At 40.7% G+C, this 26474-nt stretch overlaps 1 protein-coding gene across 1 annotated transcript; it reads left to right on the forward strand.

Annotated features, from left to right (window-relative positions):
• The first annotated feature begins 180 nt into the window (after nucleotides 1-180).
• On the forward strand, nucleotides 181-24549 carry PGRMC2 (progesterone receptor membrane component 2). The gene is made up of 3 exons (XM_054030333.1): nucleotides 181-789; nucleotides 22511-22666; nucleotides 23433-24549. The coding sequence occupies exons 1-3, from the start codon at nucleotides 378-380 to the stop codon at nucleotides 23528-23530; spliced, it is 666 nt and encodes a 221-aa protein (XP_053886308.1). The 5' UTR covers nucleotides 181-377; the 3' UTR covers nucleotides 23531-24549.
• The last annotated feature ends 1925 nt before the right edge of the window (nucleotides 24550-26474 follow it).

Consider the following 26474-nt stretch of genomic DNA (forward strand, 5'->3'; position numbering starts at 1 on the left):
CGAGGATGCGAGTTTATTACCCGCCTGCGGCTCGCGCATTAATTCGACGTTTCGCGCGCTCTCCTGTGATTGCCCTATGGCTCGCGCAGTGGCTCAGAGTCCCGCACGCGCCGCAGCGAGCTGTACGAATTTAGCTCGGGCACAGATCAATGTTAGTCTCTCTCTCGCGCGCGCGCCTCCTTGGCCGGCTGCGTGTCTCGTGCGCGTTCTCGCGCCTTGGGTAGAATTCTCGAGCCACGGCGGTTAAGGAACTGGGCGTGTCTGAGTCTTATTCGTGAGTTTGGCGCGAGCTTGTGAGGGTGACGTGTCCTGCCGCTGACCAATCGGAGCGAGCAGAGGAGGTGGCAGAATGTGCCTCGCCCCCTCGCTCTTCCCTCATGCCCGTATTGGGCGGAGCCGGCGCTGGCCTGGCAGTGATGGCGGACGATGGAGATGGGAAACTAAGAACTGAGGGTAGCAGCGGTGGTGTCCTGGGGGGCGGGGGCGCAGAGGAGCCGCCCCCGGCGGCGGCGGGAGGCTGGGCTGTGGGTGGCGAGATGCTGCTGAACGTGGGGCTGCTGGCGCTGGTGCTGCTGGCGGCCTATCGGCTCTACCTGCGCTGGGGGAAGCGGAGCGGCCCGGGGGGCGCGGCCCAGCAGAGCCAGGCCGCCTCCCTGCCCCGAATGAAGCGGCGGGACTTCACGCTGGAGCAGCTGCACGAGTACGACGGGGCCCGCACCCCTCGCATTCTACTGGCCGTCAACGGCAAAGTCTTCGACGTGACCAAAGGCAGCAAGTTCTACGGGCCCGGTGAGGAGCCAGCGGGGGCTGCGGGCGCGGCTTCGCCTCCCCCCACAGCTGCTCTTCGGCTGGGGTGAAATCGTGACCCCAAGCGCAGCACGATCCCCCTCAGGTGGGGGAGCCCCGGCTCTGCCCAAACTCCCCTTCCTGGCGGGGAGCAGGCGCTCCGTGTGCTCCCCCTCGGCTGCCTCTGGCTGGCAGGTTGCTCGCTGTGAGGCTGGTGTGGGGATGGGTGGACTGGCAGGGCGTGCGCGTATCCATGCTGCTGGGGGGGGGGCGCTGTTCCAAAGTGCAAGCTACCGCTCATGCTGCTTATCTCAACCAGCCGCCCGTCTGTGGGCTGCGTGCTTTAAAATAGCCGAGTGCTGTTTTGAGACGCCCACACGTGAAAGGTTCTTGCAGACCCTGCTCTCTCTCCCTTCCTGGCCTTGCAGCTACAGTCCTGGCTGTTAAGACTCCTGCTCACTGAGCTCTGACTGAAATGTAAAGGGACGTCTGTGAAATAGTTGAAATTCTGAGTGGAACTGGAGCTAACGGTCTCTGTTTGTGTTTAATTGAGTGTAGGGGTATAGTACTTCGTTTCTCAATCTGTCCTAATGGAAGGTGGGTCGAAGTGAAAGTTGATGGTGTCTTATTGATTTCATTCTAGCTTTAACAGCTGGAAAGCACATGGAAGATTTGCTTATTTCATGGTGCAAATGACCTCTTCTCTTCTTAACACTACAAATCTTAACCTCAGGATAATTGGCATGTAAGAGCCTTCAGGTATCAGCACTACTTATGTAGCCTTTAAAAGCTTAAACTTAATCTCTTGGGGGCAGAGATTGCTTGTAAGATTTACTTCTCAGGAGCAAAAACCCTACGAAATTAAATGTAGAGGTGTAGTAGTGTTCGTCCCAGGATATTAGAGAGACAAGGTGGGTGAGGTAATATCTTTTATTGGAACAACTTTTGTTGGTGAGAGAGACATGCTTTTGAGCACACAGCTCTTCTTCAGGTCTGGGAATGATACTCTGAGCCTGACAGCTAAATGCAAGGTGGAACAGGTTGTTTAGCATAAGTAGTTAGCACATATTCTAGGGACCATTCAAGGTATACTGACTGGCCTGTTAACACCTCTATGTGACAAAAAGAGGGGGTTAGTGAGTTAGACTGTTGTAATAAGCCATAAATCCAATGTCTCTAGTCAGTCCATGATTTTCATGTCTAGCAGAGATAGGAATTTAAGCTCCCAGGCTTATCTTCTGAAAGTGTTCTGTGGATTTCTTTTGAGGATGAAGACTGACCGCTTTGTGAAAAGTGTTCACCCACAGGTGATGGGGTGTTTTTCATCTTTTATCATTTTCTTGTGGGAGTTCACTTTATAGTGATTGTTTTGTTTTCACCCACATTGTGTTTTTTGGGGCATTTAGTATACTGGATGATGTATACCACATGTTGTGATAGGCATATGTAGGATCCATGGATCTTGAAGGGTGTGTTTGGGGGTGGAGTGGGTTAGATCATTGTAGCAGTGAAGATATGTCTGCAGGTTTTGCATCTGTTGTTCTGGAAGGGTCTGATGTTGCTTTGATTTGGTGTGTCCTGGTCTGTCTGGAGCTTGGCTCTGATGCTGAGCTTGGAAAGGTTGGGGGGTGGTTTGAAGGCCAGAAGAGGGGGTTCAGGAACAATTTCTTTCAGGATGGGGGCCCCATTGAGTATGAGTTGTAGTAGATGATACACCTACGGGTTTCAGTATGGGGTAGTAGGTGACAACGAGGGGCCACTCTACCTTGAATGCTTGTTTCTCTCTCCAACAAAATATATTCCTTCACCCACCTTGTATCTCTAAGGGCTAGTCTACACAGGCAACGCTAAAGCGCTGCTGCGGCAGCACTTTAACTTGGGTTGTATAGTCATGGCAGAGCGCTGGGAGAGAAAACCACCACCATGAGGTGTAGCTACCAGCACTGGGAGTGCAGCACTTTACAGCGCTGAAACTTGCTGCGCTCGGGGGGGTGTTTTTTCAGACCCCAAGCAAGAAAGTTGCAGGGCTGTAAATTGCCAGTGTAGACAAGCCCTAAGAAGTTAGTGTTGAATTTCTATATTTACGTTGAAGGTTGTTTATTATAAACACATCCTGTGCTTTCATACCTTTTTTTTTTTTTTTTTTTTTTTTTTTGCGCCAGTGAGGTGGGTAACTTTAACATTGTACACAAGGCAGTTCAAACTATGCTGAAGGAATGTATAGTTGTAATCAATCAAGAAAATCATCTGTAAACAATGGTATGTTGGAAAACCTGGGCCAACTCAGCACCTTGAGAATTTTTTTTTAAAGTAGGTATGACACTTCTTTTCTCTGTATGAAGAGATGGGAGAGATGCCCATTTTCTTCAAAAGGGACAATGTCAAGTTAAACAATGTGTAGTTATTTAAAAAACAAACAAACTTGTCAGCTCTTTTACTTCTAATCTGATAAACAAATTTTATAAATCTAATGTTCCTTTTCAGCATTCCTGATGTCTACTCTTTAGTTTCATTATTTGGTCTCAAATTCGACTAGCCAACTTCACTTTCTGGTTCTTATCCGCTAGTAGTAATATAAAGTCTGTGCTGCAAATACTGCTGTATAGTGTATACATCCAAACCTCTTTAATATACTTCTTCAAGTATATTAAAACATTTTTACTACTGCGTATTGTAAAATCCTCACAAATTCTGGGCCTGTACTACTTGATCATATCCTCTGTCTAATGGGCAGTAAACAGAATGAAGAAATCTTAGTACATTATGTCATAGATATATGAATTTTCTTTCTTCTGTTTTTGTCACAGCTTAATAGTTTTATTTTTATGTATTTCTTTGTGGGTTTTTTTAAACTGACAGCATGGGCATTTAAATATAGTGCATATGTGCGTAGAACAGAGGTGGGCAAACTACGGCCTGCGGGACCGTCCTGCCTGGCCCATGAGCTCCTGGCCGGGGAGGCTAGTCCCCAGCCCCTCCCCCACAGCGCACTGCGAGCGCTCTGGCCTGCCGCTCCTGCCAGGCAGTGCGGGCGGCGTGGCTGGCTCCGGCCAGGTGGCGTGGCTGCAAGCTCCTGCTGCTCTGAGCAGCGTGGTAAGGGGGCAGGAGGTCCCAGGGGACAGTCAGGGGACAGGGGTGGTTGGATGGGGTGGAGGTTGTGTGTGTGTGTGTGTGTGGGGGGGGGGGGGGGGAGTGGTGGTCAGGGGACTGGGAACAGGGTGGGTTGGATAGGTGTGGGAATCCTGGGGGGGGGTGGGCAGCTATCAGAGGGCGGGGGTGTGGATAGGGGTCGGGGCAGTCAGGACAGGGAGCAGGGGGGGTTGGATAGGGGCTGTGGTCCCGGGGGGGCAGTTAGGGGTGGGGGTGTGGATAGGGGTCAGGGAGCTGGGGGGTTGGATAGGCGTGGGAGTCCTGGGAAGGGGGGGGCCTGTCTGGGGGCAGGGGTGTGGATAAGGGTCGGGGCAGTCAGGGGACAGGGAGTAGGGGGTGGGGTACCGGGGGGTGGTTAGGGGCGGGGGTCCTAAAGGGGGTGGTCAGGGGACAAGGAGCGGGGGGGGTTGGATGGGTCAGGGATTCTGAGGGGGGTCAGGAAGTGGGAGGGGGCGGGGGCCAGGCTGTTTGGGGAGGCACAGCTTTCCCTACCTGGCCCTCCATACAGTTTGCAACGCCAGTGTGGCCCTCAGGCCAATAGGTTTGCCCACCCCTGGCATAGAATCTACATGCTGAAAAGTTAGGAAGTGTTCTGTAATCAAAATAACTCCATGTAGTAATTTTAAAATCTTCCATCTTAAAATTGTTTAACATAAGTAATATGATTAGTCCACCCCTTGAATCTCTATTAATAGTGTGGGGGGGAAATAAAACCCTATCTTTCTAGGAAATTAAACTGTTTTCTGATCCTTGTCAGCAACTATTGTCCCTGAACAGTGCTGATAGTGGATTAATTCCTATTGTAGATGGACCAAACCATTTTTAGCACTGTTACAGAAATCTGTCACTCTCTAACGGTGCTGAACACATTTTTGTCATCATAGTAGTTGTCAGACCTCTAATGGCATTGGTTTAGGGAGACTACTGGGGACGGTAGTAGTCCAGTTTTAAACGAGAGATAATTTAAAGGGTGTCAAACTATCTGTTTTTGACATGAATATAAAATGTCCACTTATGAACAAGTTTATCAAAACAGTCTTTTCTATTGAATAAGTTGAGAGCATAACCATGGGTTAAAAGGTGACTTAACTACTGGTGAAAATGATTTGAGTGTTACAGGAATGGATTTTAGATAGTTAATTCACATGGTCATCTTTCTTTGGTGAACAGACTTTGTTCAAATTATACATGTAGAAATAATGAACACTAAATTTGTTATTTCGATAACACGCTTACATAGCATGCAAGTTTCAGATTGTGCCACTGATAAACAAAATAATTTGTTACAGTCAGCTAAAATACTACATACCTCAAAGGTGAATAAATCAATTTTACCATAATTGTGAAACCGGCTTAATTGTTGTTGCTGCAGTGTATTTTTCCTGTGCTTAAGCAATAATTCATTTATGTGGGAGCTCCTAATGATATCTCAGAAGGGGCAGATGGTGAAAGCTTGGTGATGTACTTTATTTTAATGCTCAGTCAAATCAGTACACTCAAAGTGAGTTGACTGGCTTCTCTAGCATTTGTTTTATTAGGTCTGGGGTGGTGCTTCTGTGAATAATAAAAACAGGAGTCATGCTTCACTTGAATTTTCATCTTAATACTCTGGAAAGACAGTAAATTTGTAACAGTTAAGGTCACAGCTTTGGTTTCTCTCAGTTAAGGTTGTAACTATCTTTCTCTAAAGGTACTATATTGACTGGGTTCCTGCTCTTGGGTATTGTGCTTCTAGTTAAAGACAAGCTGGAACTTCTTCACTCTCAGGGCAGGTCTACACTACAGCCGGGATCGACGCTCTGAGATCGATCCACCGGTGGCTGATTTAGCAGGTCTAGTGATTATCTGCCAAATTGACAGCAGATCGCTCTCCAGTTGACCCCTGTACTCTACCCCGAATGAGAAGAGTAAGGTAAGTCTCCCGTTGACCCCCCCCCCCCCACGGTGTAGACCCTGCGGTAACTCGACCTAAGGTATGTCAACTCCAGCTACGTTAATAACGTTATTAACGTAGCTGGAGTTGCGTAGCATAGGTTGACTTACCGCGGTAGTGTCGACATAGCCTCAGGCTCATTGAATAAGTGTGTCTTGAGCACAGATGTTCCGCCAGTTTTATTTCACTGTAATTCTTTTGTGACTCCTTTCCTTGTTGAAACTGCACCATTTTGGCCAGTTCTAGCTCTCTGCTGGATTTGTGAACTTAGGTTTTGTTTAGGCTGGTACTGTATCTTCTGACTAATTTGTTCTGTTCCAGTACGTGCCTTAGCACTCTGAACCATGCTCTGGTAGCGGTGGTCTAACTTAGAGATTGCTCTTAGGAGTTGCTTCAATGCTTATCTGTGCAGGGGTATCATCCTATCTACCTCAAAAGTGTTGATTCTCTGTTGAATCATGCTTAGTACTCTCTTGCCTCTGGTGACATACAAGTTGTCAGAATGCATTGTCTTACTCCTATTTTTTCCCTAGATTTGACTGAAAAGACTTCGGAAGATGATCTGGGGTATCTCCCAGTTCTGAAGATATTACCCGAAACTCTGTAATTGGAAGCAGATTGTTTTTGAGGCCTCTAAGTGAGATGGCTCAGAATACTTCAGAAACACCTGGCTCTAAGTAGATTTCCAGGCCCCGTATCTAGAGAAGTTATGGTCTTGTTTGTGTGCCTGCTGGATAAAAGGTTCAATGCAGAAATTGCAGCGACTCCCTCCCAGTGAAACCAAAGTTTGGTACATGCTGATTTCCTCTTTGTCCCTCTTTCCTGAAACGTGGCACCCAGAACTGGACACACTACTCGAGTTGAGGCCTGAGTAGAGCGGAAGAATTACTTCTTGTGTCTTGGTTGCAATATTCCTGCTAATATATCCCAAAATGATGTTTGCTTTTTCACAACAGTGATAAACTGTTGACTCATAATTAGCTTGTGGCCCACTATGACCCCGTTCCCTTTCTGCAATACAGTACTCCTTCCTGGGAAGTTATTTCCCATTTTGTATGTGTGCAACTGATTGTTCCTTCCTAAGTGGAGTACTTTGCATTTGTCCTTATTGAATTTTATCCTATTGATTTCAGACCATATTTCCAGTTTGTCCAGATCACTTTGAATTTTAATCCTATCCTCCAAAGCACTTGCAACCCCTCCCAGCTTGGTATCCTCTGCAAACTTTGTAAGTGTGCTCTTTGCCACTATCTAAATCATTGATAACGATATTGAACAGAACTGGACTGCAAACTGATCCCCGCAGGACCCCGCACGTCATATGCCCTTCCAGCTTGACTGTAAACCACTGATAACTACTCCTCTGAGAATGGTTTTCCAACCAGTTATGCACCACCTTTTAATAGCTCCATCTAAGTTGTATTTCCCTCGTTCGTTTATGAGGAGGTCATTTGAGACAGTATCAAAAGCTTTTTTAAAGTTAAGATAGACCACATCTACCACTCCACACACAAGGCTTGTTAGACTGTCAAAGAAAACTATTAGGTTGTTTTGATATGATTTGTTCTTGACAAATCCATGCTGACTGTTGTTTCACTTTATTATCTTCTAGGTGTCTGTAAATTTATTAGTTAATTATTTGCTTCATTATCTTTCTAGGTACTGAAGTTAAGCTGACTGGTTTGTAACTCCCCGGGTTGTCCTTATTTCCCTTTCTATAGATGGGCACTATATTTGCCCTTTTCCAGTCCTCTAGAATCTCACTGGTCTTCCATGACTTTTTGAAGATCTGGTTAATGGCTCAGATATCTCCTCAGTCAGCTCCTTGAGTATTCTAGGATGTATTTCATCAGGCCCTTGGTGACTTGAAGACATGTAACTTGTCTAAGTAATTTTTAACTTGTGTTTTTTCCCTATTTTATTTTCTGATTCTACCTCATTCACTATGTTAGACGTCCAATTGCTAATAACCTTTTTGGTGAAAACTAAAACAAAAAAAGTGTCTCTGAGATAAAGGCAGGCCTTATTGCTATGTAGTTTTAGTACAAAGATGTTCCCTGAAGTGGGAGTGTCAGTGCTGAGCGCTTTCAGCCTGGTAACTCATCCCTTGAAACCTTTAGGGGTGAGCAAGTAATATATTTAGCACATATATTTAATTTTTCATCAATAGGTCTGTGATTACTTTCCCAATATGGGTAAGCATTATCACCTTTTTTTGCATATGGGGTAACTGAGTTGAGAAGTAATTTGCACAATCATGCAGCTCTGCCACTAACTTGCTGTCAATAAAACCCAAGTCACCTGACTCCCACTGATATTGGTACCTTGCAGATGTGGCTCTGGTGCAAAAAAAACATTGATTCAATTTTTTGTCACTATAGCATTAGCACAGATTTCCCCAAGGCACTCACATCCACTGGTGCAGGACAGTGCAGTGTTTTTGTCCTCAACGTCACAACCTGATGGCATCCAAGTCTCGAAGCTGTCTGTACAGGAGACTTCTGACACTTGTACTGTTTACATAGAGTTTATTCTAAATAAAACTTGTGTACAGAATTCTGCGCCCATGCTGGGGTGCAGAATTCATATTGCCTGCATATTTCTGTGCTCCCTGCGCAGAAAAATGCAAAAGAAATTTGCGGGCGGGGACACGTGTCTCTTCTGCTGGAGCAGCTTCAAAGACGCAAATCACTGCGGGGGGAGGGAGGCTGGGTGTGCGTGCCTGTGGGGGCGACGTTGATCACCGTCAGGGGGAGGGGCTGGCCAACAAGTGAGACCCCTCTGTCCCTCTCTCAGTACTGCGGCTCGAGGGGCATGGAGGAGGGTAGGTCTCTTTGTTATGCAGGAGGAAGGCTCTGTCCCTGAGGCAGAAATGTAGCTGCCTGCCTGCCTAGTAAAATGGAACTTCTTGAGAATTGAAAAAACACTTAATTAATATTAGTATGTTACTGAAAATTATTTGTTTTTAAGTTAAAGAAAATAGCTTTTGTAAAAAGCCCCCACATTTTGTTCATGTTGCTGTTGATGGTTAATTGATCTCATTCTCTGAGGCAGAAATGTAGCAACCTGTGTGCATAGTAAAATCTTTATTCTATTGTTAGCTAACTGTTCCCATTCTCACTCAGTTCCCCTGGGAGCATAAAAACCTGCAAAAGTTTTAAGGCCCCTACATTGCCAGAGTGATGTAAAGCCTTATAAATGACAGTAAGGGAATCTGCTAGTAAGATCTATGTGCTTTCTCACTTTTTTTCCTGTGCCAAAGTGGCACAGTGGGGTTAGATTTTTACTTACCCATTTAAAAGGCAAATTCACATGGTCAGCATTTACCAAGCAGTCAATAAAATGTCAGGACAATCAGAACCAAACACTTACCAAAGTACCCACATAGGTCCAGGACAATGATTAGCAAAACTCACACACGAAAGTCATAGAAAGTCTGAGCAATTTAAAACGACGTTCTGCTTTTTTTTTTATTTCCTATTTGGTGTTCTGTAATTTAAATCACAATCCAGGATTAGAAGTGGAATGCAGGGTATTAGTTACCAAGTATTTGTAACTTAACTTCCGTGGGTTTAGGAAATGCTGAATAGTTATTGTGACTTTTTTCTGTCTTGTAGTTTAAATAACTTACCAAAATATTTGAAACTGGTGTGATTCTATTGGATTATTTTGACAAATAAAATTTGCAGACTTTTTAAAAAAAATTGTGCAGAATTTTTAATTTTTTGGCACATAATTTTAAATTGTTTGCAGAATTCCCCCCAGAATAAAAGCTTTGCCCTGTTATCAGATATTCCAAGATGGAGTTGTAAGCATCATTTTTGCAAGTTGCAGGTGGCCTGAAGACATCAAAACGAAACTTGATGTTTAGCATTGTTGTTTTTTATGTCTTTCATTCCATTCAAGGTGCCTAACCACACAAGCTTGAGAAGTACCCTGCTTTTCAGAGATATGTATTTTACTAATCAGATATACAGAGCCAGTGAGGATGATATTGTATTTCTGACTATGTACTGTGTTGTACAATGAGGTGGAAACAGGGTCAGAATTTGCAGAGTCAACTCTCTTAACATCTGGGGGAATGACCAGACTCTGGGGTTGATATGAAGCTATCAATGGAACTTGCTCCAATCTGTGACTGAAATCTGTGTAACATAAAATAATTTCCTTGTCTACCAACTTGTTCTAATTGAATGTTAGTCAAACAGTTACAGTGGTAACATAAGCTTCCTGTTGGCAAACACAGCATGCCATTTGACCTCTTGCAAAAGACTGCTACTGTCATTCTGTGCATACTGATTACTCATTTTAATTTTAGGTATTTGTTGCCAGCTCAAATTAGGACTTCAGTCTATAGTCAGAGTTTGAGGGGACAAACCACGAAGGTCCAAGACTTAATATTTCAGTTAATTGAATTAATTGCATACACGGGTAGTGTACAAAGTGGTAGGGGTAGGTTCTGAAGAAGGTGAAGTACCCCAACTACTGCATTTTCATATACTTTTTTTTAAATATGCCAACTTAAAAATAATTAGTGTCAGGAAATTCTAGGACTGATACTAGTGTCTTTTCTGGCAAGTTACCAATTTGTATAAACCATTTCATCTTGTATCTTAGAATTTGTGGTAGGTCATGTTCAAGAAAAAAATCAAAAGCAACAAAAAGAAGGTTGGAATTTTGCATGTCATCTGTTTTTAACTATTACTGTGTTGGAGTGGAAAAACATCCATTGCCAGAAACAAAATGCTTCCAAGTAAAGACTTAAATTTAACTGAGGCAACTTCTTTTGTATAGCATCTTTCATATAAACTGTACCTGAAAATACTTTAATGTTAATTTCTCACAGCAGTGCAAGTAGGCCGGTACGTCGTACCAGCAAGTTATTTATAGCCAGTACAGCGTACCAGAAAGACACAGCAGCAGCCCTGCCAGAGGAGAGGGCTGCGGGGCAGGGCTGAGGGTTCTGCTCCTCTCCCTGCTGGGAGGGACAGTAGGAGAAGGAGCAGAACGCCAGCAGCAACTCTGGCGGCTGTACCCGCCCCAGCTTTGCCCCCGCAGCCCTGTCTCCGGCAGGGCTGCTGCTGTAGTACAAAGGAGGACAGATGCAGCTCTGTGCCTGGAAGAGGCGGGGCTGGGAGGTCTGCTCCTTTCCCTGCTGCCCTTCCCAGCAGGAAAAGGAGCAGAACCCCCAGCCCCGCCCCCTGCCCTTCCATGGAGCTGCATCTCTGTGTACCACAGCAGTAGCCCCGCCAGAGGAAAGGGCATTAATTTTACGTGCACCACTAAATTTTCTTCTTACCTATGCCTGTTAACTTAAACTAGCAGGCAAGACAAGTTTTCATTTGACACTGGAACTGAATTTGGGAGATATGGGAAACCAGTTCCTGACAACAGGAGCTACAGAGAAAGTAGTATTCATGCTGAATGTGAAGGGGACAGGCTAATTCTCAAACTCCCTCAATTTGTTTGGGAATAGAGATAGATCTATGGAAGGCAGGAGCAAGCTCATGGATTTTTTGTTGTTGTTATATTTTATATGTATAGTTAGGATTGGAAAACCTAATCCCAACTATACATATGAAATGATGGGGTCTAAATTAGCTGTTACCACTCAAGAAAGAGATCTTGGAGTCATTATGGATAGTTCTCTGAAAACATCCACTCAATGTGCAGCGGCAGTCAAAAAAGCTAACAATGTTGGAATCATTAAGAAAAGGATAGATAAGAAGACAAAGTATCATATTGCCGCTATATAAATCCATTTTGCCGCCTACATCTTGAATACTATGTGGTGATCGGGTCGCCCGGTCTCAAAAAAGATGTATTGGAATTGGAAAAGGGCAACAAAAATGATTAGGGGTATGGAATAGCTTCCATATGAGGAGAGCTTAATCAGACTGGGACTTTTCAGCTTGGAAAAGAGATGACTACGGGGGGGATATGATAGAGGACTGGTATGGAGAAAGTAAATAAAGTATTGTTTATTCCTTCTCATAACACAAGAACGGGGAAGGAGGTGTAACCAAATAAAATTAATAGGCAGCAGGTTTAAAACAAGAGGAAGGTGGGTTTTTTTTTTTTTTTTTTTTCCCCCACACACAATGCACAGGTAGCCGGTAGAACTCCTTGCCAGAGGATGTTGTGAAGGCCAAGAATATATGGAAAGGTCCATCAATGGCTATTAACCAGGATGGGCAGGGATGGTGTCCCTAGCCTCTTTTGCCAGAAGCTGGGAATGGGCGACGGGATGGATCACAGGATGATGACCTGTTCTGTTCATTCCCTCTGGGGCACCTGGCATTAGCCACTGTTGGAAGACAGGATACTGGGCTAGATGGACCTTTAGTCTGACCAAGTATGGCCATTCTTATGTTCTTACGTAAATTTATTTAAAAGGGTGATTTTTTTTTTTTTTTTTTTTAAGCTGGATTCCAAAATGAATGTGGGTGAGGTAATCACACTTCTTTTTAGGTGGTAGAGGGCAGGCAGGAGCATTTGGCACATGCTGCATCTTAAATAAATGAGATTAGAGAAAATCTTAGAAGTTCAAACACTGAAGGTGAAGAGATTTCAATATAGGGAGACAAGATGCATAGCTATTCATGGCCATATAAATACACCATGAAAATTTTTTTAAGGAAACATCAATTTAATCACACTTGTCAGAAAACTTTACCTACAAATGTAACGACTGACAACTAAGATACTAGGAGAAAGGAAGAAAGTAGGGCTGTTGATTGATTAAAACTGATTAATCGCAATTACACTGTTAAACAATAATAGAATACTACTTGAAATTTATTAAATGATTTTTCTACATTTTCAAAAATATTGATTTCAATTATAATACATTTCACTTTATATTTTTATTACAAATATTTGCACTGGAAAAATACGGTTTCTTTTGCTTATTTTTAAATTCACCTCATTCAAGTATTGTAGAGCAATCTCTTTATCGTGAAAGTGCAACTTACAAATGTAGATTTTTTTGTCTGTTTGTTACATAACTGCACTAAATAACAAAACAAATAAAACTTTAGAGCCTACAAGTCCACTCGGTCCATCTGTGGTGGTAAACTTGAAAACGGAAATTGGCTGTTTTTAAAGTCCCATCTCAACAAGGCTTTGTCTGATTTGAAGCTTATCCCCCAAAATCTTTGTTATAGTCACTATATGAGAGAGTTCAGGTGGAAAACTTTTTTAGGGTTTTAGGAGGGATCCTCAAATTCTGGTTTGGAATAGAAAGCAAATTACAACCGTAATAGAGGAAATTCTAGTATGATAGCCAAATTCATTTTATTTGGCAATTGCTTATTTACTCCCTCACTATAACCCTATATTATCTCTTGATTAAAAGAAATGTGTCCCACATGTAGTAGTGATGCTGTAGCCTATCTTACAAGCTGATTATTTTTCCTTCTGACTTTTCAGCATTCCATTAAGGAATTCCATCCCCTCAAATTTCTTAGACTCAGTCCTAGATAAGGCTATTTCAGGTGGCTGTATACAATGTCTAAATGCCAAGAGTATTTTCAATCTGGAATTTTTGGCTACCAATGCATTAGCTAAACAAAGCTTCACAGAAAAATGGAAGAATGTAAATTGTGATTAAAATTTAACAGAACTTGTATCTTCCTCCTTGATGGTTGGTAACCGCACTTCAGCAATTGCTGGTATGGACATTTATACCTGAGCTGTACCACTTCCTGTATTGCTAGTTGGAACAATCCAAGGTTACCGCTAAAGTGTTGGTACACATCGATGGTCTGGGAGCATTAGTCTGGTGCATTGTTACAGTAAGGCAAGGGCGTAGGACCTATCTGTAACCCTTGATGGCCTGTTGTGACCTAGAGACCTCCCTCCTCCCCCCTCTTGATTTGGAGACATCCTCAGACCCAATTTGCCTCCCTTCTGCCCCCACAGGGGTTTAGGGGAGAGGGGCTTGGAGCGAGGTTTCTAGACACCCCCGCCAGCTGTGAACAACTTGGGGGAGTGGCAGTGAACCAAGACACCACCCACAAAACACAGCCCCCCCACTTAGCCCATGTGGGCAGAGGGTAGGGGTGGGGGAAATTTGGGGGTCCAGCCATGATTGGAGTTTGGGGACTTGTCAGTATAGTGAGGAAGGAGTTGTTGGATGGTGGGGAAGGAATTTGGGGGAGAGCATTGTGGGGGTGTGTGGAGTGGGGGGCCTCAGCTCAAAAAGTCTGAAAACTGCTCAAAGTGCAGATGGGTTAGCGAGCAGCTCTGTGAAGCAGGGGGTGTGCAGGGAGAGGGGTAGCTAGGGGCTGTGTGCGGATAGCTCGGGATGCAGGGAGAGAGGTAGCTAGGGGCTGTGTGATGGGAGCCCCCTCCCCCATCGTTGCTGCTCCCCCGAGTGCTCTGCCGGCCCTGGAGCTAGGTTCTCCTGCCCGGGTGGCAGCTGCATGTGTAGTCAAAGGGGTCTGGAAGGTGAGGAGCAACTGCAGCCCTGGGCACCAGCAGCAGGAGATGGGGGAATACTGCATCTGCCTGCTCCATAGCACCAGCTAGAACAGGAGCTGCCCCACACTTCCCCACTCCAGCTTTCAGCCTCTTAACTGGGCTGGGGGAGAGAAGGAGGTGTGGGGGTCCATATGGAGCTGCCTCCTGGGCTGCCCTACTCTGGGTAAGGTGCTACAGTTTTGGGGGAGGTGCAGTGCCCCCTGCACCCTGAATTCCACCTATGGGCTTGGGGCTTTAGCCCCGTGGGGAGCGCTGTGGCCCCCTGGTTAAGAACCAGTGTTCTAGAACAAGCATATGTATATCTTGATTTGCATACCAGCCCATCAGTGTACATGGTGGCTTTTAAAGCACGTTAAATGAGTTAAAAAACTGGCTTCTTGCCTTGAAGAGCTTACAATCTAAACTCTGTAGACAAATATACAGAAGTTAACTCAGAAAGGTCAGGGGAGGGAGAAGAGGGTTCAATCATTTAACCTCCTCCCAAACACAAACAGAAAAGATATACAGCTGTTAAGTTGCTTGAAGACTTGTTCTGCTGCCTACCTTACCATAAGTGTATTTAAAAATGACTTTTCTTTTATGTTTTGCTGTTTAGTCTATTTGTTTTATTTTTCTTTTGTAATGTTCAGTCTTGAATAACATTCACATTTAAATGCTAACCTAATACTGCCAAAAGCAAATTTTTTTTTTTTTTTTTTTTTTAGAACTCCATTTAATTTTCACATTTTTCTGAGTTAAAATAACTCAGTAACTTTTTTGTAATTGGGTATAATTATGTAAGGCTAAGCCCATTGCATACGATAAACTGTTGCTCTTTTTTGATACTGTTGTTGTTTTAATAAACTAGTGCTTTAAAATATTTGACCATTTTTCACTTATTTAACAATATTTGACTAATTTACCAGTTATTTTTGGACCAGTCAAATGCCAGCATTGCTTCCTGCCTTGTCTGCCTTTCCATGTACAAGTTGTTATACAGTTAATTCACAAGAGGAAAAGATTAAGTATAACTACTTCCACACTAGTTACAACTGTGAATTGTTCAAACCTGGCCAATCTTCCTTGGGTCATATTTGCAGTAGGCCCAAATATAAAAGAAAATGTGATTGATTTGGAGTGCTCAGCTGTGACTGATTATTTTCAGGGGTGCTGAACACTCTCCAATCTAAAATAAGTCCAGATGGAGCTATGGATGCTCAGCCCTACTTATTTCAAGCTGAGTATCTAAAATTACTGAATACATCTAAACATTTTGGCCCTAGTGTTTATAGTAATGTAGGTGCACTTTGCAAAATAGCTTACATCACTTGTGACCCTTTATTTTGTTTTGCTTTTTTAGAAATTAGCTTTTTAAGACTCTTAGCTATATTTGCTTTGTTTTTTAGGAAATCTTAGTTTGTGCTTTTGGTATAAAATAACTAGATCTGAATTTCTAGATGTCAGTCTGCCCATCTGGATTCTTGTACTGAACTCTTCACCAGGACGTCAAGCACATGTTTTTGTACTCTTCTATATCAGATTACATTGCAAAGGACTCAAAAGAAGTATACAAACTTTTACTGAAATGATTGGTTTGTGATTGGCATATAACTTGCTCTTTGAGAGAGAGCGAGAGCATGTTTTGAATGAATTGGATTTTGTGCACAAGTTCGTATTTTACAGGAAAGGATATTCAGGTTGTAATATGCTACTCTAGATGGCTATAATCATCTACTTTGTGTCAAGTTTCAGTATCCAGTTTGATGCTCAAGTCTTAACAAGAGTTCTTGGCTGTTGGAGCATGCTCAGTGTTGTACCTCTTGTGTTCATGAGAAACACAACAGTGGTTAATCTGATTCAGTATTTTTGTGTGTGTAGATCATGTCACAAATGTCTTTGTATCCATTTTCTTTTTCATATCCTTCCTGGTATAGGATTACTGAGTACCGAAATAGAGCAGCGTTGTTAATGTTATACTGTATTTAAGAGAAGCCTTTTTGGGGTTGGAGGAGGTGATGTGGAAATACACGTACCCTTGCAATGTTGGCTTGATGTTACCCTCTCACAAACAAGGCAGTTATTTCAGTGAAATAATACTGAAGAGAAGTACATTCCATGAAAAGTGCTATGTAAGAGCTAGGTATCGGAAATAGCTCCCTCAACATTTTTCTGTTTGTTCATGCTACAGTATGTCCAGTGGAACCTCTAGTTGCTTATAGCCCTATTGTGCGATGTTCAAACACTTACACCCTGCCCTGAATAATTTACAGTCTAAATAGACCGGACAGACAAAGCATGGGAGAAAGGAAGGATTATCATCTCTGTTTTACAGATAGGGGAAATGAGGCACAGAGTAAATTTTACAAGGCTATATGGGAACTCGGTGGCGCAAGATTGACTTAACACAGACCATTCTGATCAAGCATCTTTCTCGCCCCTAAATTGAATATACTTGCACCTTCCTGGGTGACTCCTCTCTGTTTAAGTACAAGGAAAATTGTTCCATAACACCTTTTTAAAGTTAGTTTGAAAAAATATTTTTAAAATATAGATGGGTGGCAGCCTATTAAATCTTGTAACTAGGTAATTGCCACAGAGGGGCTCAGCAAAAGCAAACCGTGTAATCCAGTATTTGATATAAAATATTGTTTACTCAGAAATTTACATTCGATGAATCCTGGTGTAAACAACCAGAATTAGAATGTTTTCCCTCTTACTCCAGAAGAAATTGGTGCCTCTTTGGGAGACGTTTCAGAATCACTGCAGTACAGGGTGATGGAAGGCTTATTTCTAATGAGTTCACTTTCTGGAATGGTCAATATACAGTACCTTCACCTGATCTTTCTTCAAGGAAGAGGGAATATGCGGTAAATTCATGCTGGCAATTTTAGGTCAGTTAGACTTGAAATACAGCAATTTGAGTTCCCATACAATGGCTGAAGTCCTATTTCAAGGACTAGCATTAAATGTAGTGATTTAGACATGACCTTGCTAGTTGAAAAGAAACTCGTTTATGCTTTTGTAATGAACATGTTAAGTCTCTGGCAGAACATTAATATTTGACCACTTTATTAGAAAAGAGACTACTAGAAATTACAGGTCTTATTTCTCATCTATAATTTTTTTGTTGTCAGCAAAACTGGATGGATGCATAATTCTTCACAGGTTGCAAAGCAAACAAAAAATTCCAAAGGCCACCCTAAATGCTTTGAGATGGATCATGAAAACATAATTACAGTATCTTGTTGTTTTTACCAATATTCTTGTTGTTTTTAATGGAAAATTTTCTTAGATTAAATAATCATAATCTAATTTCCTGTTTCAATTAGCATGGGTTGACTAGCAGAGAAGTTAATTTTCCTTAAGCAGGGCCTCAAACTGGAATAATTTGCAGCAGGTTGAATATTACATTAAATGCAGCTTTCCAAAGAACCATACAACTTCCCAATTTACAGAAACAGCTGTAAAGCTTGTAAAATCCTGGTAAGTTTTTACTCTAGATACATGGAGCAAAAGCCTTTCTGAGAAACTTTTGCTTAGACATATGTCAGTCCACACATTCCCATTAGAAGACATTGACTTTATACTGAAAGCCTAAGTTACTTAAGTAGGTAATGCATTTATTGAAACATTCAGTATGGGAAAGGAACATTGTTTTAAGTGCTTTGGGAAAGAAAAATCTGAAATAAAATGTCATTCCATTCTGTAGGCTGTAGTTAGTAATTGCTTTTTCTAGGTAGTTATGACACCATATGGTATCAGGCAAGGAATGAAGTTTGTGTAGTCTAGTGGCTTATGTTTTTCTAATTTTTTTTTTTTTTTTTTTTGGTACTCTAATTCAGAACTTCAAGGACTAGGTGATGTTATAAGTAGATGTATTGGAGTACTGCAGATTGACTTCAGGTGGATCGTCTTTAAAGAATTTGGTTTTGGTGCTCCTGCTTCAGTGACGAGGGGCCTTCCCCCCCTTTTGCTCTGGCTTTTTAAGTTACTATCAATCTTCATACTCCAAAAAGATAGTCACCATCATTTCAGCTCTATTTACAGACTAATACTTAAAATGCTGCAGTAGTCTAAAGGCTATTAATAGATGTATTGAGTTCTGCATACTTCTTGAGTAGCCTGCAAAATATTAATCATTCAATTTTTAGCCATTTCAATCATTTGTTTCAGTGTTAAATCTAAATTGACTTTTGAAAAGAAAATGGTGAAGGTGCATGTTAAATTGTTTTTTCCAGGGTACAATTAAAAAAATTAAAATACATGCATTCTAGAATGTATTTGGAGTAATATTTTATTTCACACTGAAATCTTTATTTTAAAAGCACTCTTGTGCCATAAAACAAGTTGGTAGGTTTTTTTTCATTCTGGCTTACTTAAATGCTTGTACTGCTTTTTGTGCACAGTCAGTCATAATTGCTTAGGCAAAGCTCCGAGTACCCTCTGTGCTGAGATTCATACACTTCAGGCAATCAGTACATATAGTACTGCATACATAACAGGAGTTAATAGGCTATGTGACTTTAATAAAGAATTAGCTTTGCAGGTAGAGTTTCATGATCACGCTCCTCCATTCAGATGCAACTTCTTCTGTCTTCTATTCACCAGTGTTCTAGTAGTGTGGGATTATAAACAATTCAAAGTCCCATCTTTTAGGGTTTAGATTAGTTACTTATTGCCCTTTGCCTTTTAGCATTTATTAGTTAAGATTAAATAAGGGCTGAACTAGTTAGATCCCTCTCTAATCAGTCTTGGTATTCCTCTGAGATTCTATCAGAGTGCTCATACTTTCACAAAGAAGTGTGTTAGATGAAAGAGTACTGAATATCTGGTTCAAAAACTTTTTTTTTTTTTTAGCTACATGATTGGTAGCTAACTAGCTGTAGTGTACAAAAATTGGGTGTGGTCCCCATTTCAAATACCTTGGTGCAGAAAGGTTTGTTTGAGCTGGTATGTGGCAATGCTGTACCATCATTTATCTGGCAGCATTACCAGTTTTTGAAGAATCTAAGCTTTCACTTAAGTTTCTTGCTGTTATGTTTGTGAAGAGAACAGTGTGAATATGAACTGATGTCATGGCTGTGTCTTCAGATTGACAGAAATGAGATTGGAGTGGTGTGAACAGCCCCGTGATTTAAATATGAATGTTTCATTGCTGATCTATTTAACAGAAACATCCAGCAATTTTTGGGACTGTAGCCAGATATTGGGTAGAGTAGTCCGATCACATTTTCCCCTCCACTCTTGGTGCCTGAGAAAGGGCATAAAAACTTAATTATCTGGCATGTTGGGGGGAGGGGGGAGAAATGGGTGGGTGCTGGTTAATCAGATATTCCGGTTAGCTGAGTTTTATATTTTATCAGTGGAGTACCAATTTTCAAAGTATTAGAATACAATAAAATGAATAAAGTATAAAATGCAGTAGTACAGTATACAGGTACTCACCAATCCAGTAGTAGTACTGCGCTGCAGAGTGGTTGGTTTCTTGAAGCACTTAAGTGTATACAGGTAAAGTTTTCTATACGTTAGGTTATTTTATGACACTACATATTACTATGGGCAGCACATGGCATACATCCATATCACTAAAAATACACAACACTAAAACTACTGAACATAATTTAATCTTTCTTTGATTTAGAAGGCACTTCAGGATCTTGCAGTGCCTCAGGATCATCATTATCAAAGTCAATTATCATTGTAGATGTAGGTGGTGTATGAAATTCGGCTGAATCTGTAATGACCCGATGACACCCTGGAAGCTGCTTTTTTGAATCAATCCCTGATATCAGTTTGCTTGTCTTTTGCCTTTTTTGCATAAAAGTAGAGTGCAGCATGTGCCACTGCATAACCTCCTGGGCAGTATACTAGTCCTGGTTACTAGATTGAATATTTGTATTGGGAGATATCAGAAATGCCAATTAATAGAGCTTTCTAGTTGATAAAGTGCTGGATAACACAGCTTTTACTGTATATTGTACAGTACTTGCTGCTAACATATTAGCAGGATCATAGATGCATGGTAGGAGCTCAGAACCAGCATAATGAGTGCATATAGGAACCTTAGTGGAGGGGAGAAGCTGGCAAGTCTGGTTTATAAGTCTTAAAAATGTTTGTATTTTACATATAACAGTACACTATTAGATGAGATCTTTAGTATACCAGACAAAGTAATGTCAGTTTAGTTATTCAGTATATTTTTTCATAGAATCTAACTACATTTTGGTTTGTATATTTTTTTTGTTTGCTATACATTAAAGAGTTGGTGCTTCAAACTGTAGTATGTAACTCTTTTGTTGGTTTCTACAGCTAACAGTTCCCAAAGGTTATGTTAAGTGTGTTGTGCTTGAGGAACTTGGCCACCTAACATTAAACAAATTGCCATCAAAGTTTTTGTATAACTATATTTTTGTGGTAATATGTAATCATGCAACATTTGGGTTACTTCTCTATGTATGTAAAGGAAACTTTATGGAATTTTAAAATTCTGTTTTTGCCCTCATCAATAAAAGTGTAATGAGTTAAGATAAATTCTGGAAAGCAATTTACCAACCTCAACAGGAAATCCTATCCATCAGAGAGTCAGACTTGCCTTCCATACAGTAACCCTCTATTTGATAGTTTAAAGTTTCGTTAGCACAGTTGTATGGTTCCTCAGGTTATCTACTGCACTAAGTGGTAATTATTTGCATGAATGCAGTTGAATCAGCCTCCAGCATAGCTGTGCAAGTGTATCAACTAGCTTTCTGTAGGGAAAAGGTTATGTCCATGTTTGTTCTGGTCAAACTCCAGACTGGGTAACTGTTTGTCTAAAATTCTTCTTCTATGTTCAGTTGGATAAACTATTAAAAGTAGAGGCAAGATGTTTATGAAGGTTGGTCTGTTATTCTGAAATAGGTGTGGAGACTAATTTGCCTGGTAATCTCCACAGAAATAAAAGGGTCAGAGGCAGACAATTGCAGTCTTCAAATGTACTTATAAAATCTAAGATTAAATTGGCAGTTAAAAAATTTGTTACTTTTGTTTTTGGAAAAGTAACTGGCATTGTTCTCAACTCAGTTTTAGTCCCAAACTTTGACTTATTTTTACAAATAAGGTCAATAGATCAGCTTCCCTGACTGGGAATAAATAGCTGTGAATGGAAAAAAAATTAAGACACTGCACTGTTTGAAACCCAAATGTGGCAGAATGAAGAACCTGAAAATAAAAGACTTCCATCAACTTTTATTGAAAGAAAGAAAAAGTAAACAGTACAAATTATAAAGCAAACTTGATTAGAAAACTAGTAAACTTTAATATAGGTAAGAATGCTTGTTTATTTTAAACAGCTATATGCCCCTTTAAACACTGACATACTGTGACTTTGATTCTGCAGTAAGCTGGTTATTAACCGTTTAGTCCCAACTTGAAGGCTAACTGATTTACACTACCAAGCTTAGACATCTTGCAGTCCAGAACTTCATTATAGAATAACTTGGAATCAAATCAGTGTAATTGCTTCCTTTCCCATTTCATTGTGTTAGGGCAACTTTATAATACTCTGAATTTGATGGTTTGTAAAACATTTCTTTAAAAGAACTGTGTGAAATGATTGGACCAATACCCTGGTTTTACATTAAACTGTTCTTCCACCCTTGGTATCACAGTTGAGGTCAATGACCTAACATCAGGGAACTTAAGTTGCAAGTCTATAATGGATTTCCATTTTAAGATGTTGCTAAGACTTGAAGTCAGAGCGCTAAGTCAAACTTAAATGGTCTCTTTTGTATGTATGTACTATTTCCTAGTAGAAAAGTTTTTCCTTTCTCATTCTGTTCTCATGTGCCTTCAACCTCAGAATACAGAAGCACTTGAAATGACTTTCTCACATAAGACGACAGTTTGACTTTCGATTTGGTCTTGTCAGGTAGCTGTGTAAAATATTTATTTTTCCTGCCTTTGCTTCTCTTGTCAGCCTTCCCTGTCCATCTCATAGTGATGCCCATTGTGGAGATGCAGTGCCATTAAATGCTTCAACATTACAATGCTGCTGTTCCCAACAACTCCTCCAGAAATATGGGATGATGTAAAGTCTTGTTTTTCCTGCTGTTTCTGCCATACACACACACCTTACTCAAGTGTTGAGGTCAATCACTATAAATAAACAATGAAAATATCCATTCTGTTTTCTATTTTCAGAGGGTCCATATGGAATATTTGCTGGCAGAGATGCCTCCAGGGGACTAGCAACTTTCTGTCTAGAGAAAGATGCACTCAAAGATGAATATGATGACCTATCGGACTTAAATGCTGTACAAATGGAAAGTGTTAGAGAATGGGAAATGCAATTTAAAGGTAACTTTTTAAACTAGCAAAATGTAATTGTTTACTTATACTACTGAATCTCTCACTGACAGATGGGTGGGTGCTTTTTAAAATAGGTTTCTTGCTCACTGTACAGTAGTTATGGCAATATTTTTCTTATTGGAAAGGGAATTCTGACTTACTGAGTTTTATCTTTAAAAGGAATTTTAAAAATGCCCAGGTATGTATTTAATTACTTTTGTTTATATAAATAGCTAAATCGGAAGTGTTATGTTTCAGACTTGATGTGTTGAAGTATAGAATTTCACTCCACTGACAGAACAGGTCTTGGAGTGACTATAGAATAGGGCACCTTACAGTAATAAGATGTTCAGTGTAGATTCTATTTAATCTTTCTTGTTTGGGTGTAGTACTGATCTGTTGCATTATTTTCATCAGGCACAGGAGATTAAAATCAATTTTCAAACCACACTAAAATCAACAGGCTAAACAATGGGGTTGCAAAGGTATAAGGATAGAATTTTCACTAACTGTTAAGTTGTGGGAGGAGAGTGGTTAAAGAATGGACAAGTGGAAAATCCCTACAAAGATATTTCAGGGTCTGATCTTGCTGTCAGTCAGTGTTTAAAATTCCTTTGACTGCAGTGATGTGGAATCAGAACCTTAGCATGAAAGTGGGGTGGGTGGGTGGGTGGGTGGGGGGGGAGGAACCTGATCTCTAATGCACATTAGTTACAGTGAAGAGATTAAGTGGAAGTAGCTGCATTTGACTGTAATGGATACATGTCTTTTCCAGAAAAATATGACTACGTAGGTAGACTCCTAAAACCAGGGGAAGAACCATCAGAATATACAGATGAGGAGGATATCAAGGATCACACTAAACAGGATTGAACTTTGTAAAAAAACCAAAGTCGGGGCCTTCAGAACTGCAACCTCTTATTTTCCCCATCATAATGTCCTGCATCTTTGGGTACAGTTCATCTGCTGCAAAAAAAACATTCAACAGGTTTTGTACAAAGAAAATAACACAAATGATTTGAATACTAGGCATTATTTGTGCTGCAAAACTTTTTGTTGCAGTTTATTTGTAATGTGTTGTAAGGCTTCATTTATGAGAAGAGGCCAGGGATGTAAAAGGTGTAAAAAAAAAAAAAAAAAAACACCCTACTCCTTGCGATCACATAGTCCATACTTACAGGCTCTAAGCAAGTTTTTTTAAGAAAATGACAGGTTGAGTTTTGTTTCACACGTTTTCTCCTTCCGCATTAAAAAATATTTACTCATGTACATCAATACTAGAAGTCTGGGCCACTGCAACTGGTGTTAAAATGTGAATTTCCAAATTTGTTTTGTATGGAGGCAGTACTAGCCCTGGCAGAAAAACTTCAGTTTTCTTGAGACATCATTGCAGATTTGAAGGACATATAAGTGATCTCTCTCTCAAAAGGATCTGGCAAAACTATCAGCTGAAGCCTGCCTTTTACCTGTCCCCTAAATCAAATATTAATTGTGCCTTATTTCACTTAAATAGACTTGAATTGTTTTAAGGGAAAGCCCCCAATCTGTGGTTTCATAGGCACCATTAAGACTGAAATTAAAATGTTCTATTGACTAGCAAACCTTATTGTCATTCTGTATATAGAATGGAAAAGGACTACTCAGTGTTACTGCCATATGTTAATATACATAAACTTAATTAGCATTGTGATGGCCAAATGCATTCCCTCATGCTTCCTTTTAAATAAACCGCCCCCCCCCCCAACTCCCAGGAGCCTAGCCTTCACAACGCTGTAGTGAGGGTGTGTGCGTGTCTCTCTGGGTGGGTGTCTGACTGCAAGACTTGGGAGGGATTATTTCTGCAGATACTGTAAATACAAGTACCATTTTAATAAAGCATGTACAATACCAAATGTGTTGTCAGGTTGTGTGTGTAAGTTATTAGTCAGTACATTGGAACAGAATGCCCAGGATTGCCATATGCATGTAAAATAAGGGGGGGGGGGAAACCTAGGGCATTTAAATATCTTTGTACTGCCACTGAATAAAACTATATCTAGCTCTGTTATTTTCCTATTACACCCTCATTCATGAGGAATCTTAAATGAAATTTGTTCAGGTAAGGTTTGGTTTAAATAAATATGAAACATAATACATTATGGTTCAAGAATATAAACTGACACAGAAATGAAGCATTCCAGGGCATTGGTATAATACACACCAAGTTAATAGGCTATGAACACTCTTGGCTGAAATGACTGAACTAGCCATTTAAGAAATTTCAGTGTTTAATCCATTCTTTCAACATATTAATTGCATAGCTGCTTCATTATCCAGTCTTAACTGGATTGTAGTAAGTGTTTTTAATTTTATGAAGGCTTGTTTTGCTTTACTGATTAAAGTTATGTGGCAGTAGTAGACCCTATTACGGGAGAGAGGTGTTACAAAAAAGAAATAGATAAGCCCTTTATTTCAGTTAAATATTTTAGTAGTTAGTGTAAAATATTCTATCAATCACATAGTATTCAATAGGACTACTATGAGGGGGATTAGAGTTCCTGTTAATCCAGAACTTTCTGTAGCACTCTTCAAGACCAGAACACTTACAAAACAAGATGCTGGCAAAGATTCTGTCTGTGTCCAATACAGAAGTGTTAAAGGGAGTTTATGGCCAGCACCTTGAATGCAAACATTAACTACTCTCCAAATCATTTGTAGAAGCCTGTTGATATAGCACAATTGATTTGTCTAAAATGCATGTAAGGATTGTATAGCAAATTCCAACATCACACTTTATTACTGTACAAGTGAGAGAATACATCCCTCAAAGGCAGATAAAACAAATTCATGAACCCCTTAAATTGAATACTGCTCCTAAAAACTCTCCCTTAACTCACTTAATCACAGGCCTAAACACCAAGAAACTTAAAAGGTTGTTAGTTTATCACACTAAAGACAACTGAAGATTTTGTTTTAGTTAGGGCTGTTAAACACCAGTTGTATTACAGTAACTTTCATGGCTTTGATTTTTCTCTTTCATTTGACTAGAGCTCTAGACTTGTCAAAGTACATTAACACTATTAAACAAACATCCTATTTAAATTAGTCAATAAATCCATATTTATATTATAGGAAAACCCCTTAATCAACATTGGCCTATAATTCAGACCCTATAAAGATTGTTGCGTTGTGTTACCTTACATGAATGAGAACCACCAGAAACAGTTTTAATTAACTTGTACCTAGAGGAACAAGATTGGGGAGGCTCAAAGTGTGTAACCTAATGCTAGGTGGATCAGACATCCCTCTGACAGGTACCTCAAGTTTTTCTTTTCATTTTTTTTTAAATACTTTGGCAATGCTTGTACAGTTTGTCATGCCAAAAAAAGTTTCATCTAAATAAAGTTACAGTGGTGGTATACAAGAGGATATTATAGAATGGTTTGTATGGTTTCACTTCTAGCATTTCATTTTGCACATACTAATGAATCAAGCCCCATCACCCCACAGAGAATGGAAACAGGAGAGAACTTGCAATTGTTACACACAGAGGTCTGCCTATGCCAAGGTATCTACAGTAGAGGCTTCTCTACGTCATGGGGGTAATGTGCTCTAGAGGGGTGTGATTTCTAAAGAGCACCTATACACTGCACATTAATTGGTCCATATAGACCCTGCATAACTAATGTTTAATTAGTGCAGTCTGTAGCAGACTTTAGAAATCATACTCCAGTAAAGCCCATTACCATATCATGTGGAAAAACCTGTGATTTCTTGCATCAGTGCTTCTGTGAATTTGGCTCCGGGAATGGATGGTGTATCAGTGTTGTCTAACCCT

This window comes from Malaclemys terrapin, chromosome 5 (assembly GCF_027887155.1).
Source record: "Malaclemys terrapin pileata isolate rMalTer1 chromosome 5, rMalTer1.hap1, whole genome shotgun sequence".
NCBI lineage: Eukaryota > Metazoa > Chordata > Testudines > Emydidae > Malaclemys > Malaclemys terrapin.

Coding starts and splice junctions, on each gene's coding strand:
- PGRMC2 (XM_054030333.1), top strand. CDS start 378: ATGCCCGTATTGGGCGGAGCCGGCGCTGGCCTGGCAGTGATGGCGGAC. Junction 790..22,510: donor CAGCAAGTTCTACGGGCCCG/GTGAGGAGCCAG, acceptor TTCTATTTTCAG/AGGGTCCATATGGAATATTT. Junction 22,667..23,432: donor ATGGGAAATGCAATTTAAAG/GTAACTTTTTAA, acceptor TGTCTTTTCCAG/AAAAATATGACTACGTAGGT.